The following is a 15,852-nucleotide window of genomic DNA, read 5'->3' as shown; positions in this document are numbered from 1 at the left end:
AATTTTCTCCTGTTCTGTAAGAAGGGATACATACAAGAAACTTTCACATTTAAAAACGGTTCACACACCAAAGACATACTAGAAACACATCAGAGGCATGTCTTTCATCATCCTTGAATTTTCCTCCTCCAAGTTGATTACATGTCCCCACTGTGTCTTTGTCAGTCTTCCTCTAAGTGACCATTTCTTGTCCATATCCTCTTCAGTTCCACATGACCATCAAACTTAGTCGATCCGAATGACAACCGATCTGGTTTTCTAGGAAATTACTGGCAATGATAACGAGTCGCATTCATGGTCTTCTTAGAAAACTGAAAGTGAATACCTTCCTCACCTCTCACCCATGCATTCAAACATAACAAGGGAAAGAAAACTAATTCATGAAATTTCTATCCACTTTTGCACTTTTTCATTCTGTAAAAAGGTATCATTTCTATAATGTCTGTTGAACAATACAACCGCTACCAATTCCCTCTGATGCAGTCTCTAAGCCATTTTCCCTTCAGGAACATTTGCTTAATAATCAACGTGTCTCAAAGTGTTTTTTTATTTTCCTGAAGTGAGGTTTTACTACCTTTTTTTTGCTGTTTTTTTACTACAACTGCAAGGAGCTCCCTCCACCTCCCTCCCTAATCTCACTGCAAACATCACAGTCGACAGTGACTCCTGCCTGACCTCATCTGCCAGGCTGTCCATGACCACTGCCAAGAGGGGTTCAGTGTCCTGCACCACAATTAAATATTTCATCACATGCTTCCTCATACAGTACCATAGCTCTTCTCTTGGTATCCTATAAAATCCTTTCACATGCTTTCCAAAATGACACATTACAGCTCTTTCTGATCATCTCTGTACTTCTTCATCAAAACTTCTAAATATGTAAAATTTGAAATCTCTAAACTAAACCGTGTCTTAGAGCCAACTGCGAGTTAGTATGGACTCTGCCTGCCAATCGTCACAAATTAACAAGTCATATCTCGTTTGTATAATCCATAAAAACATGATTAAAAACATCAATCTGTGATTTCTGCTTTGGGAGGCTTTGGATGCTGAACTAATGGAGATTTGTTGTAGGTAAATTGTCTTACTATAAACAGAAAGACAATTTTTTAAAAGAGAAAACAGCGGCTGAAAGATGGGAATTTTCCATGAACAACATATATGAAATTGGGAAGGCGAGTGCGGGAGTTATTTATAGTTACTCTTGCCAGGACAAAAAAAATTTGTATTTACTTGATTCAAAATGAGTAAGTAATTTTAGGGGGTTGTAAAGTAATTTTAGGGGGGTTGTAAAGCTGTAGCTTTTCCACATGATTTGATTTCTTTACACACAGGAAAAAATCCAAGTGAACTGCAAGCAAACCAAAATGTATCATTACAGAATATTCAGTCTGCTTATTGGGCATATATGTCTAGGGTGCGAGCAGTAAATACAGTAAGAAGGTGCTGTGTTCTGATCTACTGCATAAAATGAAGAATTCCTGCTCATGTCACAGATGGTTGCTAATAGATACAGACCCCAGCACATCGATTGAGCCTTGTTGCATCCCAGAACACAAAGCACATGTAGCTACAGGAAGTTTTTTTTAGCTCAAACTTGCAATGTATACCTGGTAGTAGGTTTGGAAAGGGGTCAAATCAAGTTCACAGAATCACAGACTGCTCTGGAGTTCATTTGGGACCACACAGGGGCCCCCTCCTCCAAAGGGTCTTAGTGTGGTTGTTTTGGCTCGCACTTACATGCGATTACAGTGTTCAAATCAGCACAAATGGACTGCACCAGAGTTCGATTTAAACAGACTAAAAACTGGAGGTGCGCAAGGACCATCAATAAGTTTAAATGTTCAAACAAGTTTTTTGCACTTTCACAAGAAGACAAAACCTAGCAGGTATGAATGTTGATATATAAGAAGCCATCATGTAAGAAAATCACAAGTGCATGTAGAGGAGGAATTTGTTTCTAAACTGATTTATGTGTTTGCACAGGTGTGTGTGCATGCATGCCTTACAGCTCAAAAGACAGCTCGACAAAAACATCTTGTGCGTTTCCATGGCTGCACATTGCCATCACACGTGTGGTTGAACTTTGAATCTGGCTGAGGGATAAAAAAAAAGGGGGGGAAAAAACCAAACAAACACCATCTACGGTAAAGAGTGGACTGTCTGGGAAATAGCGTGTATGCAAAGAAGTGAAGAAACATATGACAATTAAACAGTGCGCAGCTAGAAGCCTCGACTGAGACCACTTAGTAGTGCAATCCTTCTCCCAAGGCTAGTGAAAATGTTGAGTGCTTTATAAAAGGGGTCATTTATAACTGCAAACCAAGAATACAATACCATACATTACACGTGAGCCAGGTTTATTGAGTTTGAGTACATGTGGCTTTTTTCCCCTTTTTTCTATTAATATGTTTTACTCACAGACAGATGATGTTTGCCGGGTTTATGTGTTCAGTTCTCTCCACTCTGTGCTGGCTCTCACCCAAGTGAGCAAACCTGCAGGAAAATACAAAACATAATACAGAGAATGAATGATATTTCTGCAAAATAAGCCAGTAGTGTAGGTGTGCATTGCTTACAAATGCTTCTGCCCTCTTCATCGTGAGCGGAACGATCCAAATAACCCTAATCTGTAATAGGGTCGTTATGGCTCTACCGAATGCTTTCAATTTAAGGCTTCATACTGTCTTCAGTGTTCAACTTGTCTTCTGAGATCTCTAATATTTAGATCTCACCATCATCAAATCACAAATTTCCCTGTAGGTCATTTTTCTCTCACAAAGACTCAATAATATGCAACTGCTGAGTCCCCCTCTGGCTGTTGCTTATGATTTTTAATATTAATGCATTGATTAGCAGAGCACTGGCTGCAGCCACCATCTTTGGAGCAGTTTCAACTTCAATAATGAATGCAATTTCATTCTCATTATGTGCCACTGTAGTAGGAGAATATGAACAGCATTCTTCACTGCAATTTGAATTGTGTGTGTTTTTTAAGGTTTACTCCCTTGCTTTAGTCACCCAGTATAAATGTGACTGCCATCGAAGTGCGATGAGACAGAATACAGACCTAAGTCAGTGAAGATGTTAAAATAAATAAATGTTTTGGTAACAACTAAATGTCAGGACCATTTTATTTATTGTTACGTTAACTACCTAACTTATTAGAAATTGCTCATACATTCTCGACCAATGCCACATTTCTATGTAATGCATATGCTGTATTTTAAATGTATGCATCAGTTTCAGTGTTTTGGTGTGTGTGAGACTGATTCATGATGTTTATGACATTCAAATGTTTGATTTTTCCATGTCATTCTGATCTATTCAAGCTTTTTTTGTTTTCATTTCTACATTGCATTTCTCTATCCGGTCGTTAAGTCTGACGTCACTAGCCGTGTCTGGGCCTAAACGCCGCTGCAGGTCCATATATCAAACGATCACTATGGCATTACTGAGAGTTGAAAAACTGTCTGAAGTCTTTCATCTTTAATAAAATCATCAGCGTTCTGCTCTACCAGGTGTAACAATTGAGTTTAACATCCAGGCATCCATGAAAACGGAATTTATGAAATTTAACGGAGTTAGGAGCTAGCAGGAGGTTAGCTCGCTAGCTTCTATCTAAATACAATATAGCATGTTCTGACTGCGGGGCTTTGGAAACAAATTAAAACGTACAGCTCTGTTATCACTTCCAACCTAAATGAAGACAGAAAACTAAACAGCAGTGACGTTTGTAAGGTTACTGAAGTTTGGCTAGCTGGTATATAATGATGTGCTACATGACCGCTAACGACACAGCTATGTTAGCATAATATAAACAAGCTAACTTTTTTTCCACTCGATAAAAGTTAACGTGAGTGTTCTCGGTGGTCAGGAACAAATGTAATCGCATGGCAGGATGCTGTAAAAGGACCAAACTTCAGCTAGGAGAACAACTGAGATAATCCATCCACAATATGAGGTTAGTCATTCATTGCTGCATGGGCTGGGCTGTAGTTACATCCTAAGGTTTTAAAAACTGAGCTTAAATAAATGATTAGCGGTAATAAAAGCCGAGGGAGGTCAACAGTGATCACTGACTGTTTTAGGAGCTTTTTGAGATTAAATAGAAGAAAATACATAACATTAAACATGTTAACAACACAAAAGCCATATTAAACGCAGACTACTTTAGGCCCGGAAGTAGGATTCGTCACGTCATCACTTAACGACCGGATAGAAGTGCTGAAAATTAAGTTAATCTGATTGGCAGTCAAGTCAAGTAAATTGTTTTTTTTGTGCTGCAAGTAGTTTCATCTACTTGGTGACAGAGTAAAAATAGGATGCCATGGGTTGTAGCTCAGAGGTCATCTACTGATTGCAAGGTTGGTTGTTTGTGAATGTTCAATAGAAAGCATTGAAAAAAGTGCTTGTATGAATGGCTGAATGAGGCATACAGTGTAAAGTGCTATATAAAAATCATTTACCATTCAACCTCTTTGCAACTAGAAAAAAATCGGTGATTGCATTTCATTTTTTTGCTTTTGCGACTGATTGCAAGACCAACTTGCAACTTGACCAACAATCACTCAGAAACATTTTGAAAGGTTCATAAACAACTGCTGCCTCATTTATAAATGCAAACAGGTCGCCAAAATGTTGCAATTAGTCAGAGTCAGTGTGTAGGAATGAGGGCACCTCTTTGAATCAGCAGACTCAATGAGCTGCCAACTGTTGTATTTTGATTACACTGCAATATGAAAGTAAGGTTGCTGAACACTTATATCATTTCGCAATTAAACGTCCATCTTACTTTAACATTTGTATAAGAATTTCAGTTATTGGTCAAGTTTCTGTTCAATCTGAATTTCTATGTACGCAAACTGTAACAGTTGCAAATTTTGCAAAGTTACCACACTGTTATATCAGAACAAGATTGTGTTTAATTCCCAACTTGACTCCATTCAATCTGATAGCAAACTGACCATCTAATTGCCAGATAAAAAGATAAAATAAAATAGTGAGGCGTGGCTAAAAACTATTGCACAGCACAGTACATGAGAGGATGAAAGCTCATGTTACATATCTTCTGATATAATAAACACATAGCATGTATGGCCCCCATTGCTTTAATGACAGCTTGGATGTGAGCTCACATAAACTCAAGAAGTTTGTCTTATCTTAAATTTAGGTTTTGCACAATGTTCCAAAAATCTTCCATTTTTTATCCAATGGGTTCCAGGTCAGGTGTCAGGTGCCCATTGGTATTTTATGGTCTTCAGCAGTTCTTGCAATGCCTTGAAGTGTGTTTGAGGTCTGCAGTCACATGGTCTTTTCCAAACTATAATGTGCACTTACTCTATAAACAGCAAAGATTCTCTTAAAAGAATAACTATCCACCATCTACAGTTCTACTTCAGTCATCCTCTTTGGATTTAGGACAGCAGTGTGAGGGGGAAAAAGCTATCAAAGCTTCATCCAATGATCATTCTGTATAAAACGTGCTGTAAGCTTCCAAAGAACAGACAGACAGTTCTGTTCAGATTCAAAGCCTGCTGATGGCTATTCACTGTGTCCTAAATCAGTGTTGGCAGCAAACAGGGAGAAAGTACAAAATGAAATAGAAAGGACTTGCAGAAAAGAGAAGGAAGGGAAAGGTGGAGAAAGAATAGTGAGGTCAGAGGCGTGATAAACCCGCCTGGTTGATGCTTGTTTTCAGGATGACCCATATCACCCTGAGGGGGTGGCTGCCTGTTCTGCCCCTGTGTCTTGAACACTGCGTTGTTCTGACTGATAATATTAAGTGCCTCATTCAGGATAAAGTAGACTTCATAGATTTTACTACTTTTATTGAGCAGCATCCGCAGGTGAAAATATCAGATTGTCCAATACTTTGACATTTGACCTGAATGTCTGTCGTTGACGCTAAAATAGTAAATTAGGAAGCTAAACCTTTTCACTTTAACATTCCAGCAGTGCCTAGTCATCTTATGACTAGAATAAAATTAGGACAGCAACCTTCTTGCAACCAGAGCTGTTGAATGGAAGACTCCGTTCACTTCAATTGACCATTTTTTCATTTTTATAGCAATGGCGGATCATGGTCATTCTGAAAGGTAGCAAGAATTGCTAGCCGTGGCATAGAGCTATAAAAGAACAGAAGTTTGAGATGCATTTCTAAAAGGTAGGAAGTTAAAAAAGAAAAACTATTTGAAGGCCATATGACCCACGTGACGACCCCAAACCCTTCAATCGGGCACTGATTGTAGTATCAGTAACTAAAGTTTGAGGGTTTGAATCATGATTTTATGATTAAACACGTCCCCTAATGGGACACAATCTGTCTCCAAACAATCACAGCCCAGCTTGACTGACTGCAGTCGCTCTCAGATTATCAAAGATTTGCAAATAATTGTTGTTTAATATATACACACAGATTATCACCATGGTACAACCCATCTGAGGTAGTATGTGCTGATGTTGACTACTAGTCTCTTTGCAATGTGGGAACTGACTCAACTGCTTATATTCCTAAATGAAAGCAGGGCTGCCGAGCACTTAAGTCTTTTTACAGTTAAATCGCCATCCTACAGCAACTACATCACTATTTGTTGAGGAATTCAGTAACTCGCAGACTGCAGATGCAAACATGACCCCTTTCACTTGCAAACTGATAGCAGAATGACAGAATAGTCTCTCTGTCTTATTGGCATTTTATTGCTGTCTTGATGCACCAAAACTTTGAAGAAAAAAAAACATTTCAGAGGCAAAGAGACTCCAAATAGCAATAATTGTATCTCCAACCACAGTTTTTCTTAATGTGACTGAAGCATTAATGGACTAATGGAAACATTTTCATTTCATTACGCAGTCCAGATTTGCAGCTCAATCTTTTAATATAAACATTAGCCTCCTAAGACCTGAACTCTTTCACGGCATGCATTTTAAATTTTTCTTGGCCATTTGAGTTGATTGGGACCTGATGAATGTAAAAACAAAGAATTACCAGATTTTTTTTAACCTAATTTTTGTTTCTGAGACAAATGAGATCCACGTATGGTTTTAACAGTGGCAGTATAATGTCCTCGTAAGTGGATATCAGGCCCTTGTAGAGAAAAATTAACTATTTTCGTCTAGACATCCCAAAATGTGATGTCCACACATGTGGACGCCAGGTCCTGGGAGGTTAAATGAAATTAACAGGTGGGCAGTAAACATTAGTGCCACAAAAATCAATTCACCCCCTCCCAAAAAAAAATCTGAAATGTGGTCACAATTTCTTTCTTGAGAAACTGCAAGACAATTAATTTTGGCTTACTAGCTATGTGCAAAAGTTTTATTATAAATATTATTTCTAATATTTATCTTATAAATATACAATTTCTTTGGAAGTCACATATTTTGACCACCAAAATTGAATCTGTTCCCCTCAACTCTAAGTGACAATGTAATGTAATTTTCTCCTTGTATTCCTGTCATGTCCAGTTTACAAGACTGGCACTTCACAATAATATTCCTGACGCAATCTTTCCAGTTCGACGACACCACTACACTACAGTCCAAAAGGACACACTTGTTCAGTGTGAAAAAGTGCATTCTCATCAGCTCCAAATACTCAGCGCCTTGATGCACCTGCAGTGGGAGTATTTGGATGTGTGCTGGTGCCTTTGTCTTATTTTCATCTGCGTTGTTTTTTTGTTTTCACTGTCATTACGAGGTTAGGTTCAGGCAATGAGGATGTAAAGTTTTTCACTGGGAGTGACGGGATGGACGAGATCAGATATGAGTACGTCAGAGAGACAGTTCAGGTTGAGCAGTTTGGTAACAAAATTAGAGAGAAAAGGCTGAGATGGTCAGACATGTGCAGAGGAGGGATAGCAGATATAGTGTACAAAGGATGTTGAAGATGGAGCTGCCAAGCGGTAGAAAAAGAGGAAAACCTCAGATGTTGCAAAAGAGGACACACAGAGGGTGTGACAGAGGAGGATGCTAGAGATGGGGTGAGGATAAAGGAAGATGATCCACTGTGGCAACCGCTAAAGGAAGCAGTCAAAAGAAGGAAGAGGTGATTAAGTTCAGGCAACGAAGCTATTTTGTATAGCAAAAGGTCTTTGAGTGGGAAAAATAAAGATTACCCAGTTTGCTTAAATGTTATGTCAACAGATTCTTTGATGGATGGATGGCCATCTTTAAATTTAAAGTAATATTGCTGAGATTGCGTGAGTGAAATTGTGGGCCAGTATCTGTGATATGATGACTACTGAATATATGTTATTACATATTGTTATAGTTTTCATCCCTTGTATGTAATTAGTAGCTCAGATTTACCTTTGGTAAACAAGTAGGTCATCTTCAGAGGGAAACTCAGCCAGATTGAGTCCATAAGGCTCCTTTGCCATGTGCTGCTGATAAACCTCCTGAAAATGTGAAGAGAGACACAAAAACATACTTACGCATGTGGACAAGATAGAAAAAATATTTAAAAAACAGTTTTCATAAATGTTTAATCATGGCTTTTAAATGACCGCAAAAAAAAAAAAAAAAAAAAAAGTAAGCTAGTCGACTTATAACTATAAAACCATACAGACAAGGTCATCAGGTTCAGCTGCTTCTCCCCAACAGATTCAGTAATTAGGATGGCGCAAGGAGGTTAATCTTAGCAACTTCAAAAGTAATTTAATTGTTGGTGTCTGGTAAGGTGCTTTCATGTTCTTTCGTGCTTAGGGACATGCCCTCCTGGGGATCTGTCACACAGTGTTCAGTGTCTGTTGGGATATAATAATCATAATAAACAGGAGATCATAATAAAAAGGTCAAACTGGTTCAAGCTGACTGATCGGAATAGAATTAAACTGTGAGGCAACGGGGCATTTCAAATGTGACACTTAATTAAAAAAAAACTCAACAGAAACTTTAATTTAGAGAGAACTGTAATCCTTAAAATACAATTATAAACACTCATCATTAATTTATTGTAGTCTGTAGTCTTTTCTTTACAATATAACACATATTAAGATTATCATTGCTATCAAGTGGGGCTGTGTAAATATAAAAACAATAAAATTGTAACAGAGTACCCTCCATTAACAGGCAATGCTCGAGCTAATTTATTTTATTGAAGAAATTGAAAATTGCCAAAGGAATCAAAAGGAAGGTGAAACAGCTGAAATGGTAGATGCTGCAGAATTGTGCAACACGTTTTAATCTTGATAAATAAATGATTAAAAAGTGGAAAACACAAAACATATCCTGTAAAACATCTTTGTTCTCAAAATTTGAGTTCCAATCCAACATCTGCTAGTTTTAGACCAGATTAACATGTCAATATTTTAACAAGATTTAGCAGATATATCTGTATAACCTTCCTGATTATTCAAAATGTCCTATAAAAAAGCATTTTCTAGGCAAAATATGATTTGTGGGGGTGTTTTGTTACATTTTACTCTGCCTATAGTCTCTACGGAAAAGGTAAAAGCCTGTTATGTAACAGCATATACAGGATTTGCATGAACGCAGTCCGTTCTCTCACTTTTCTGACATTGCAGTAATATGTGCAACATAAAGCTTTCAATTTTCCCAGTAACTGTATTGATCTGAGCTGCAGGGAGGGGAGAATTACGCAGGGTGTTACCAGAACCATGTCCAGGAAAACAGCAGCTGTGAACACACACAAGATCACAATAATACACAGAGCCCTGTTCAAAGACTACACGGGGATTCGCAAAACACTAACCGCACCATACACACCTACGTGCAGCACACAGGCGAGGGTGTTGTGCAGGCGCATATCTGCTTGTACAGCAACACACAGCAAATCTACCGAGCACATGCACGCTCAAATCGAGGTGGAATACCAAATGAGCATGTGTAATTACATGGTAAACGTAGTAATGATCCGATGTTTAAATATTTCAACAGTTGTGTGTTGTGCTGGCACCCTGGCAATCCATTCTCGGGGACAGGCTTGCAGGCAGCGACACGAGATGCACGAGAGTGACTGCGTGCGCCCAACACGTGAGCAAGCTGTCCGGCCCAAAATATTCATGACCAGCTCATTGCTCATGGCCACGAGAAGACAGGCAGGAAACCCAAGGAAAATACATCATAAATCAGGAGGAGAAATAGATGGATGGAGAAAGAGGGAGTGCCTCTGCTTTCAACTCTGAAGACCAAATGCCTTCAAGATATTTCTCCTTCTCGGTGCCACTGCCCAGATAAATCAAGCAAAGGTGCTTTTTCTTTTTGTTGTTAGAACAATGTTGTAGATTCAAAGCTTTGTGCTGCACAAATAGGACAATTACATGAAAAAATGTAATGAGACTACCGATGAGACCTCAAGGACAGCTGGGACTTTCTACAAGAGCAGTCTAAGGTGCCAAGACCTTTAGTGAATTATAAAACAGGAGTAAGCCCAGGCTGAGAATAATGTGAAGATTTCCTAAATCAATAACTAATCTAAATGGCACCTAAAAGGTGGTGGATTAGCCAATTGGTTATGAACGGATGTATTGTAATTGGCTGGACCAATTACAATACATCCGTATTGAGGGGAAAAGGAACGCGATTAGTCCCGTACTTCAGCTAGAATGAAAAAAAGACACAAAGCTGGAGTTATTCTGTCTTTACGCTGTCAGCTGCCTCTTCTCCCCTCATTCTCCCTCCCTCCCTCCCTCTCCTGTTGCTACTTCAATCATGAAACTGATCAATGATCAGCTGATCGTCTCTCTTGTTTGTTTATCTCCCACTTTGCGCCAGAAACAGGAAACCAGCGGATGTTGCGCTAAACAACAACAGCAGCACGTTCAAGCTTGATAAGCTGTTGTTATAATTTATTTTAAATTAATTTCTAGTATCAGCTGATGTTTGCTGGAGCCACAGCTGTAAAAGCTGCTGCTCATGATATCGGTTTGGAAACATGAAGGTGATACAAATCATACATATATATATACCAACAAGACAGTGTACATCACTGTCACAACAGCGTTTGTTTTAGTTTTGTCTTTTTTTCATGTCATGTCATGATGACTGTGAGCAGCTTCGGTAGCAAAGGCAATATAATAACTCTGAAACCAACAGTTTACACATCACTGGGGGCTCCTTCATGCATGACAAAGGTAATTTCTTAGAAACTGAGACATTTTAAGAGGATGTAGTTATCTGGTGCATCAGTCCTGTTGACACACTGACCTACTCTACCTGTGCTCATTAATGTGCTTCTTGGTCTCACTGTGCTTATAGGGAATCTGGGTCAAAACGTGCATCCAGTCCCCCCGGGACATGAAACAGATACCAATATAGACAGGACATGACAAAGGTTCGTTACTAATATCTACACACATACGCAGATTTTACTGCATTTGATGAACTATACAGTGATGTGTCTGTTTAGAAAGTAGCAAAAGCATTTATCAGAATCGCATATTGAGAATTTTTTTCAATGAAAATATTCCTTTTAGGCCTAAAAAGGTCTTACATGCAATCTACAGCTCTGCCTAATTTGGTATGCATGGATCTTGCCCAGTGTCAGCCAGGAGAGGCTGTAGCTGCCATCAGTCTTAGTTGGATACATGGTTAAGAAAATGAATGGATGAATGCATCTCTAAGAATATCCACTGCAAGCTCTACTCACTCTCAAATTCTCTTGCTACATGGTAGGACGACGCAGTACTTACAGTGGGGCAAAAAAGTATTTAGTCAGCCACCGATTGTGCAAGTTCCCCCACCTAAAATGATGACAGAGGTCAGTAATTTGCACCAGAGGTACACTTCAACTGTGAGAGACAGAATGTGAAAAAAAAAAATCCATGAATCCACATGGTAGGATTTGTAAAGAATTTATTCGTAAATTAGGGTGGAATATAAGTATTTGGTCACCTCAAACAAGGAAAATCTCTGGCTCTCACAGACCTGTAACGTCTTCTGTAAGAAGCTTTTCTGTCCCCCACTCGTTACCTGTATGAATGGCACCTGTTTGAACTCATCATCTGTGTAAAAGACACCTGTCCACAGCCTCAAACAGTCAGACTCCAAACTCCGCCATGGCCAAGACCAAAGAGCTTTCGAGGGACACCAGGAAAAGTATTGTAGACCTGCACCAGACTGGGAAGAGTGAATCTACAATAGGCAAGCAGCATGGTGTGAAAAAATCAACTGTGGGAGCAATCATCAGAAAATGGAAGACATACAAGACCACTGATAATCTCCCTCGATCTGGGGCTCCACGCAAGATCTCATCCCGTGGGGTCAAAATGATCATGAGAACGGTGAGCAAAGATCCCAGAACCACACGGGGGGACCTGGTGAATGACCTGCAGAGAGCTGGGACCAAAGTAACAAAGGTCACCATCAGTAACACACTACAACGGCAGGGAATCAAATCCCGCAGTGCCAGACGTGTTCCGCTGCTGAAGCCAGTGCATGTCCAGGCCCGTCTGAAGTTTGCCAGAGAGCACATGGATGATACAGCAGAGGATTGGGAGAATGCCATGTGGTCAGATGAAACCAAAGTAGAACTTTTTGGTATCAACTCAAATCGTCGTGTTTGGAGGAAGAAGAATACTGAGTTGCATCCCAAGAACACCATACCTACTGTGAAGCATGGGGGTGGAAACATCATGCTATGGGGCTGTTTTTCTGCCAAGGGGACAGGACGACTGATCCGTGTTAAGGACAGAATGAATGGGGCCATGTATCGTGAGATTTTGAGCCAAAACCTCCTTCCATCAGTGAGAACTTTGAAGATGAAACGAGGCTGGGTCTTCCAACATGACAATGATCCAAAACACACCGCCCGGGCAACAAAGGAGTGGCTCCGTAAGAAGCATTTGAAAGTCCTGGAGTGGTCTAGCCAGTCTCCAGACCTCAACCCCATAGAAAATCTGTGGCGGGAGTTGAAAGTCCGTGTTGCTCGGCGACAGCCCCAAAACATCACTGCTCTCGAGAAGATCTGCATGGAGGAATGGGCCAAAATACCAGCTACTGTGTGTGCAAACCTGGTAAAGACCTATAGTAAACGTTTGACCTCTGTTATTGCCAACAAAGGTTATGTTACAAAGTATTGAGTTGTATTTTTGTTATTGACCAAATACTTATTTTCCACCCTGATTTACGAATAAATTCTTTACAAATCCTACCATGTGGATTCATGGATTTTTTTTTCACATTCTGTCTCTCACAGTTGAAGTGTACCTCTGGTGCAAATTACTGACCTCTGTCATCATTTTAGGTGGGGGAACTTGCACAATCGGTGGCTGACTAAATACTTTTTTGCCCCACTGTATCTGCAAGTGATTAATGTCCTTAAATTCATCAATGCTGTGGTCACACTAAGGAACAGTGGTTAGAGACGTCAGCACGACCACAGCTATTGCGACTGTGTGCACTGAATTTGGAGTTTCATCGACTTTGAAATGTTTTTTTCACTGACGGGGACCAGTCACTGAAACAGCCACAACTACCGTCTTCTCATAGATTTGAAAAGAGAAGAGAAATGCCTCCACAAATAATAATGCAGTTGCTTGATATAGGAATAAAACTAGAACACAACCTGTTGGCAACCAGCCGAGTCGAGTTCCATATTGCAAAGAGATGCGTTGAGCAGACGAGTTGCAATTGTGTTGTCTTTGTGTTTACAAATTCAAATCATTTTCAAACTGTTACCAATTTGCCTGAGAGTGATTGCAGTAAAACGAGTACTGACTGTCATGATATTGATATGGTAACGGTAAAGAGAGTAATTGATGGTATTGTAAAACCACTACAATATATTTTTAATTTGTCTTTCCAGGAAGGGGTTTTTCCACAAAAAATGAAAGTTGCAAAAATTATTCCTATTTATAAATCAGGTGAAAAGCATTGTTTTACAAATTATAGACCAGTGTCAGTACTCTCCCAGTTTTCTAAGATACTGGAAAAACTATTTCTAAAAAGATTTGATAGCTTTGTGGCTAAACATGATTTGTTGGCAAATTGCCAGTATGGGTTTAGAAATAATAGATCAACAGTTTTGGCATTGATGGATTTAATGGAAGAAATAACAGCATGTATGGATAACAAGAAGTACGCACTTGGAGTCTTTCTAGATCTAAAAAAAAGCATTTGATACTGTTGACCACGAAATTCTAAAAATCAAACTGGAAAAATATGGGTTCAGGGGTGTGGTACTGGATTGGATAAACAGCTATGTGATGAATCGACAGCAATATGTACAAATAAATGAGTTTAAATCTAAATTGATGGATATTGAATGTGGAGTACCTCAAGGATCAGTATTAGGTCCGAAAATGTTTATTACGTATATAAATGATATTTGTAAAGTATCGAAGATACTAAAGTTTGTAATTTTTGCAGATGATACCAATATACTTTGTTCAGGTGCGGAATTTCAACAGGTTTTGGAGGTGATCACAGAGGAGTTAAAGATATTAAAGAAGTGGTTTGATAGAAACAAATTGTCCTTAAATTTAAATAAAACAAAATTTATGTTATTCGGAAACTATAAGAAAAACATTAACATTGAAATTTGTGTCGATATAATATATATCTAGAAAGGGTTAATGCCATAAAATTTCTTGGTGTGATCATTGATCAAAAGGCCTGTTGGAAATCACACATCACTTATGTGAGGGGAAAGTTAGCACGGGGCATTGCTGTCTTGGGGAAAGTAAAAAAATTTCTGGATAGGAAAATATTGTTATATTGTGCTTTGCTATTACCATACATGAGTTATTGTGTAGAGGTTTGGGGAAATACATATAAAAGTAATATTCAGACTATAATCATAATGCAGAAAAGGGCCATTAGACTAATAAATCAGGAGGGGTATAGGGCTCACACAAATGCACTCTTTATTAGGACGCAAGCTATAAAATTCCAGGATCTGGTGAAGTTTAAAACAGTGCAAATAATATATAAGGTAAGGAAAGGGATGCTCCCAATCAAAATAAGTAAATGGTTCTTAGAAAGAGAAGGGAGGTATAATTTTAGAGGGAAGTGGAATTTAAAATTACAAAGAGTAAGAACAACATTGAAAAGGATGTCTATTTCAATAGCGGGAGTTAAATTCTGGAATGAGTTAAAAGAAGAAATAAAGGTCAGTAGTGATATAAACCAGTTTAAAATAAAACTCAAAAAAGAAATATTAAATAAGTATAAGAATGAAGAAAATGCAATTAACCCAAGACAGCAGTCAAACTCATGTTTATTTTCTTCTGCAAATTAGCAAATCTAAATATAGTTTTAGTTGAACATGTGAAAATATTTTTTTGAGATGTTATGTTCTAAGTTGAAGGTATTGTATACGTTTTTGTGGTTCAAATTTAGATGATGAGGATGTAAACCTGAGGGGGTAGGGCTAAATAAGTATATACTTCTGCCTACTCCTTTTCAAACAACTGTATGGAATGATTTTATGAAATGTTGGTGAATGTATATGTTTGAAATAAAAAAAGAACTGAACTGAAACTGAGTCAGACTGACTTTTTGGAGACAGGTAGCCTCCCACCAGGTGACCCATGAAATCCATTTACAATCAAAAGTGCAACATACTCAACCTCTTGTTACTAGCCGGTTGCCACAACTACTTGCAGGCAAAAGAATTCAGTGCAATCATTGGGTAAACAAATTCTTCCTCACTGCCTCTCGTATTTTATTTTTTTTAACTCTAGTGTGATTTTAGGCTTTTAATGTGAGTGTTAGGGAGTTTCAAAGCTGATTTGGACCATAAAATCTACCTTGGCAAGAAACCAAAAAAGAGAACCGAATCAGTCATCAAAAAATTAAGGCAAGCCGGAAACCCGCTGGTGACCTCTCATCACCTGATGTTCTAAAAGCAGCCAAAAATCCCAAAGCACATGCCCCACATTCTCACCC

The 15,852-nt window shown here is 38.7% G+C and overlaps 1 protein-coding gene across 3 annotated transcripts in view; it reads right to left on the bottom strand.

Annotated features, from left to right (window-relative positions):
• Window positions 1-15,852, bottom strand: part of fig4a (FIG4 phosphoinositide 5-phosphatase a) — a 57,486-nt gene that overhangs the window by 4,964 nt on the left and 36,670 nt on the right. For all 3 annotated transcript variants that reach the window (XM_085381926.1, XM_085381927.1, XM_085381928.1), the window contains exons 22-23: window positions 8,311-8,399; window positions 2,422-2,496 (exon numbers count right to left, since the gene is read on the bottom strand). In XM_085381926.1, coding sequence (XP_085238052.1) covers window positions 2,422-2,496; window positions 8,311-8,399 — 164 coding nt within the window. The remainder of the gene's footprint in view (window positions 1-2,421; window positions 2,497-8,310; window positions 8,400-15,852) is intronic.

Source organism: Rhamphochromis longiceps, linkage group LG15, assembly GCF_057381845.1.
Source record: "Rhamphochromis longiceps isolate RC_006_pf linkage group LG15, R_longiceps_female_GT1.1, whole genome shotgun sequence".
Classification (NCBI taxonomy): Eukaryota; Metazoa; Chordata; class Actinopteri; order Cichliformes; family Cichlidae; genus Rhamphochromis; species Rhamphochromis longiceps.
This window is presented reverse-complemented; position numbering and strand designations above follow the sequence as displayed.